The 6,302-nt window shown below is 49.3% G+C and overlaps 1 protein-coding gene across 1 annotated transcript; it reads right to left on the bottom strand.

The window, feature by feature from the left end:
• On the bottom strand, window positions 1-1,914 carry LOC136458610 (probable receptor-like protein kinase At5g20050). Its single transcript, XM_066458549.1, has one exon. It carries the CDS (start codon window positions 1,639-1,641, stop codon window positions 151-153), a length of 1,491 nt encoding a protein of 496 aa, XP_066314646.1. The 5' UTR covers window positions 1,642-1,914; the 3' UTR covers window positions 1-150.
• Between the last annotated feature and the right edge of the window lie 4,388 nt (window positions 1,915-6,302).

The following is a 6,302-nucleotide window of genomic DNA, read 5'->3' as shown; positions in this document are numbered from 1 at the left end:
GCCTCCTATGTGCACGGCGACCACAAATCACGTGCGCATGCAGAACTAACTGAATGACAAAGCAACTAACTGAATGGATAAACTAACTGAATGGATAAACATGCATGCATCTACTAACTAAAATGTGCGCAAGGTTTACTAACAAAGAGGCTACGTAAAATTCGCGCCGGGCGACCGACGGCACTCCGGCGGCAGATCAGCGGCAATACGCCCCTCGAGCATTTCCACAACAGTTAGCATGCTGGGTCTCAGCTCCCGCTGGTGCTGGACGCAGCAGAGCGCCACTCTTACCAGCGCCTCCACCTCCCCCTCGTCCACGGGCGCCATGGTCGCGTCGACAAGCTCCATGAGCTCGCCTCGCGCCATCTTCTCCCGCACGACGCGCGCGAAGAAGTCCGGAGTCTCGGACGAGTCCCTGCTGGCGACGTAGGCCCTGCGCCCGCCGACGAGCTCGAGGAGCGTCATGCCGTAGCTGTACACGTCGGACTTGGTGGACAGCGAGCTGAACCATATCTCCGGCGCCATGTACCCGGGCGTTCCCCTCCCGCAGGTGTCGACGCTGGTGAGGTCCTGGGCGATGGACATGGAGATGCCGAAGTCCGACACGTGCGCGCGGAAGCCGCCGTCGAGGAGGATGTTGGCCGGCTTGATGTCGAGGTGCAGGATCTGCCGGTGGCACTCGTGGTGGAGGTACGCGAGCGCCCTGGCAACGTCCACGGAGATGCGGCGCCGCGTCGGCCACGGCAGGAGGCGGCGCCTGTCCTCGCCGTTGAACAGCCACCAGTCCAGTGAGCCGTTCTCGAAGAACGGGTAGACAAGGTACTGGCCGTGGGTGGTGGCCCCCGGCACCCCTTGCACGAGGCAGTATCCCAGGAGGCGCACCAGGCTGCGCTGGTGCACGTTGGCGACGATGGAGATCTCTCTCAAGAACTCTTCCTCGCCGACAGGTTTGTAGCTGGTGATCCGCTTGACGGCGACCGCCGTGCCGTCGTCGAGGAGGCCCCGGAAGACTTCGGCGGAGCCGCCGCGCCCCACTACGGTTCCGAAGTCTCCGGTGACGGCTCGGATCTCGTCGTACGAGAACTTCCGCGGCAGGTCCTCGATGTGGAACGTGGTCTGCTGCACGGGAGTAGTAGAGGCTGCTTCTGCTGGCTTCAGCATCGTCGCAAGTGGCGCCTCTGGATCAGCAGCTGGAGCTTTGCCGCGGGCACGAAGGCGCCGGAGACAAGCCTGCACTAGAGAGCTAATCTTCCAGATGCAGTATACCAATAGAGCTATGAGATTGCAAACGAGCATGACAATTACGGGAGCCCTGTCGTCCTTGGAAGCCACACTGGGAGCTGCCGTGACAATCACTACAGCAAGTACACCAAGAAATACACCGGAAATAATCCTCCCTTCCCGATCGGATGAGGTGCAAATGTATAAGCAAGCGATTACAGCAAAGGACACTGATTGAAGAGCGATCTTTGCAGCGATGCTATCAACAATTGTAGGGATGATCAAAATGAATACGGTGAACACAATCGCTACATGTAAAAGGACCTTCACTATCTTGCACAACACCGAGGCACAGGCGCAGCAGCATCCTCGACGAGGAGCTACGCCTACGCTAGAGTCGTCCAGACCTGAACCTGACATGGTTGGACTCTCGCAGAAGGAGATGAAAGAGAGATCAGAGATGCAAGATGTGCAATCGCGCAGTGGTAGGAATGGCGAGACTCTTAAACTACCAGCCTCCTGTTTGAGAAGAACGAGCAAGTCAAGAACTTGGTGGCCATTCTAATCTCTTGCAAGGTGGGTATGGACTACGGAGTGGACAACTAATGCTGTGATGAAATAGACGTTTCTGACCGCTATCCTCTACCATGACAATACACATGTTGGTAGTAATGGGATGTGAAGATAGTAGCATCATTTCTCGCAGTGTAAACTGAAGCCTGAAGGAGAACGAGCTCTGGCTCTGTTGGCAAGCGGTGCAAGTGAGCACGCTGCCCGTCCGCGTTCGAAGCCTGGCTTCGACGCCAGTGTCTCACCTGGGAACAGTAGTTCCTTAATTAATTTTAATTGTCTCATCGCGCAAATGTGCCAGTCTCACGAAAACTGAAGCCTGAAGGGGTCAAAGGACAACTGACGTGCCCGTCACGCGCTCGAGTCTGACGAAAACTGAAGCCTGAAGGGGTCAAAGGAACTCTCTGTTTCTCTGTTTCTGCATTGGCAGTTGGGACTGACATGACTCGGCTCTCTGTTTCTGCATTGGCAGTTGGGACTGACATGACTCGGCTCAGCAAAAATCAAGCCTTGGAGGTGATGGTTGGTGGAGGGACAAGCGGGAGCCTAAGCTTGGATAATATTCGTTCCTTTTTAATAAAATAATTACTATAATATTATATGGATGCTTTGCATTTCGTGGTCTACTTCAAAAACACCAAAATAAACCTATTTACATATTTTTAAAATATAAAAATATATATAGAGAGGCTTTTTATGATAGAAATGTTCACTACACCCCCTGGCAGTGTGTATGAAAGGTGGGCGGCAGTTTATGGAACCTTAAATAAAAAAAAATCTTTTTTTACTGTGTGCGGGTGAAAGTGTGAAACACACACTTCCACACCTTAATTTTTTGGGCACGCCATCGACCTGTGGTGTTGCCATGATCTAAGCCTTAAAAGAGTTTGGCCGTTTCTGAATGCTTCACTACAAAATTATAGTGAATGTCAACCGTATGCTCTAGCAAGCATTTGCCATGTTAGTAGTCTTTTTAATATATATAATTATACCTTGCAAACTGAACGTGGGCTACTCCTTAGTTCTTAAATAAATCAATTTCTAGAATTATCTTAAGTCAAACGAATGACTAAATTTATAGAAAATAGTGTCAAGATTTATGACATCAAATTAATATTATTAGATACATCATAACATATATTTTTATAATATGCTTATTTAGTGTTATAAACAATATGCTATCTTTCATAAATTCAATTAAACATATAAAAGTTTGATTTAAGATAACTCTAGAAATTTATTTAATTGTGTAAGACCTCCACGCTGGCTATTTATAAATACCGCTGTGGCCGCCCTTATGGTGAACCTATATCCAGCTTTAGGTGGTGTTTGGTTGCCCCTCCTAAATTTTAGTCACTGTCCCATCGAATATTTGGACACATGCATAGAGTATTAAATATAGACTAATTACGAAACTAATTGCATAGTTTATGACTAATTTGAGAGGCGGATCTTTTAAGCCTAATTAGTCCATGATTTGACAATGTGGTGCTACAGTAAACATGTGCTAGTGACGGATCAATTAGGCTTAAAAAATTCGTCTCGTGGAGTACTGACGGACTATGTAATTTATTATTTTTATTAGTATCCAAACGCCCGGTGCAACATTCTCCCGACGCACTTCCTAAATTTTTATCACTGGATCCAAACATCACCTTAATAAATCTCCAACTCTACATTAATGCTACTCCATAATGCAATGTGCATGTTGATAATGAATATGATTTTTAGGTCATACTTTGTATCTTTATGGCCCATAAATACGAGGGCACCGTTAACTACAAAAAGCGGTTGTTCGTATAGTACCAAAAGGCTGAGATAGCCTTCTGATGCTGTAGTGGCTGTCGTTTATGGAAGAGAGTGTATATAGTTATCTCTCCAGGATGTAGTCAGATTGCTAAATCTTGTTAAAACATTGTGCGTTGCTTCAGTTTTATTCTTGCTTGTGTATTTTCTTCTACGTTGTTAATTTCTTTTTAGAAAATGGAAGAGAACTTTCCACTTCTGCGTGTATGCACACATCATTTCTAAGCTGTTAATGTATATGTTTTTTTTTTGACTTTACTATGGTCTGGAAATAACTGCAACGCAAACTCAGAAACGTTAACTACCTTTCAACGAGCTGCTTGCGTCGCATGCGAAAATGATGTGCTACCATCCAATCCAATTAATAATGCGACTTTGATTGCTTGTAGGACCTGGTCTTTAGAACATTTGAGCCAATTGTGCCCGATTGGAGTTTTCTTTACATTTGAGCACTGCTCCAATCTGACTCTTTTGCCAAGACCTAGTCTAATATTGATCCGTAAATGCTTTGCAAGTGTGCATTGGTTAAACGTTGCTGTATATGCATGTTGCCGATCGACGACCACAACACGCTCGTTGAAAATGAAATTGAGCATGAAGGACAGGAGGATCTATGAGGAAGATATAAGGTTGTTGGCACGAACTGCGGTTGACACACCAGTTAGGAGCTAGAATGCTTGGTGCAGATGGATCAAAGAATAGTTTAGCAGACTTTTAGGTCAGTTGTCACCTAACGGCATGTTCGCACACGAACACTTCACTTGGTGCCTCCAATGGTGAGCATGATCCTCTCATACAAATAGAGGTGTGGTCTTATCCTAGTAAAAAACATAGTCTACATATAATTTATAAACTTCTCACAAGATTGGATGAGTTTCTAAAGGAAAAAACACGATTTTGGGCTCGGATTGCCAAAACTTAAGCCATTTTTCAAAACCGGCAAGGGCTGGTTTTTCTAGGATGTTGTAATTTTTTTTTCAATTCAAACCAAATTTGTTCCTTTTTATTTGCATGTGATTTTCCAATCCATCTTCTAACTCTTCAATAATATTTCTACTATCAACATAGAACTTAAAAACATATCAAGAGTTTAAAAACACAATGTCGAGTTTAAAAACATATCAACAATGGCTATAACGCTGAATTGGGCTGGGCTGAATTTGGGGTACTGTAGCCCCGAGTTACTGTAACTGCAGAAAACATTGTGCAACCAGAAGTTTAGCCGTGAGTTCTGAGTTCGCCGAACCAGCTTAAATAGCCAGGCCAAGGACACGTAGTAACATTCGGTTAACCGTTTTGCGCAAAGCGCGGACGAAAGCGCAAGCGGGTTGCTACGTAGGTGGGGCCCACCCCTTGGTAGAGTGGGCCTGTGCCGTGTGTCGGACCTGGGGTGTTACAAATGGTATGAGAGCCAACTCTTGCGGTTTCACGGACGTATGGCTCGGGAGTTCGGACCAGCTGCGCATGGCTCTGCAAGAGCATGACACTTGGGCTGGGGAGCTGGGAATATGAACGTGGCTAAGAGAGTCGATCCAGAACATTTGTTCCGTATGGGTAAGCTGGTTCGATAGCTCGACGAGGATGTCGAACCCATTGAGGGTGGGTGGATGTGAGACCCAACTCATGGGTCGAATTGCGGTTGGGCCGAGCTACCATAGCTATAACGCTGAAGTGGCCTGGACTGAATTTGGGGTACTGCAGCGCCGAGTACTGTAGCTACAGAAACTCCTCCGTACCCAGAAGTTTACTACCATACCGTGAGTTCTGAGTTCGCCGAATCAGCTTAAATAGTCAGACCAAGAGCGCGTAGTAACCTTTAGTTAATCGTTTTGTGCGAAGCGAGAATAAAAACGCAAGCGAGGGGCAATTGCAAATACAGACATCAGGGCAAGGGGATGGATGACGACCCTGACCTTGACCCGCTCCCTCCCGAACACCAGAACCTTGCCTCCCCCATCCGCGAAATCCCTAGATCCGCTACATCCTCGCCCAAATCGCCCAAGCCAAGATCGCATCCGTCATTCTCTGCGCTGGATCTACCTGCTGGTGGTTCGCTTGCTGCCTCCAGTGCAGCGGTTGTTGAGATCCAGCTCCCTACGGAGCTATGCTCAAATGGCCGATGCAGCGCTGCCGCTTTGACGGTTGTGGAGGCGACGACCTGCATGGTGGCTGAGCCTATCGCTGCGCTCGATGCTACTCTGCCTTCACCCGCCTGCATGTCCGACGGCTGCGGCGGCGCGGGCTCCGACATGATGGTGTCTGAAGAGGCGGACCACGGGGCTGTCATGGAACCTTGGGGTGGCGCATCCTCTCCGGCGTGTAGCTGGTGGCCGCCCCTGGCCGAGCCGCCGTCGCTGGGTGCGGGCGGTGCCGCGGCTGCCGAAGCTACGGGTGGCAACGCTGGCACGTCCGCCCAGTCGCCCGGGATGGTGGAGCTCGGATCCCGTATGGGTGGGCCCAGCGACGGCGGATCCGCGGCAACCACTGACGCTGTGTTCGTCCCCGAGCTGGCGTCGCCTGCTCGCTCGAAGGGTCGCTCCAACTGCCGACGGCGCTCGATGGGTCGCTCCACTCTCTCCCCCGCCGCCGCCTCGTTCTTCCCCGGCCACCTCTCCACCGGTAGGTCCAAACGCTTGCGTTGGGAGGATGGCTCTCTCTCCGGCGACTCCGACCTCGAGCGCTCTCCTTCCCCGTCGCTGAAGGCC

The sequence above is a fragment of the Miscanthus floridulus genome, chromosome 6 (genome assembly GCF_019320115.1).
Source record: "Miscanthus floridulus cultivar M001 chromosome 6, ASM1932011v1, whole genome shotgun sequence".
In the NCBI taxonomy this organism is placed as follows: Eukaryota; Viridiplantae; Streptophyta; class Magnoliopsida; order Poales; family Poaceae; genus Miscanthus; species Miscanthus floridulus.
Note: the sequence above shows the minus strand (reverse complement) of the source record. Positions and strands in the feature narration are given on the sequence as shown.

What these genes read in the sequence shown, in the direction of transcription:
- LOC136458610 (XM_066458549.1), bottom strand. Translation starts at nt 1,641, where the DNA reads ATGTCAGGTTCAGGTCTGGACGACTCTAGCGTAGGCGTAGCTCCTCGT.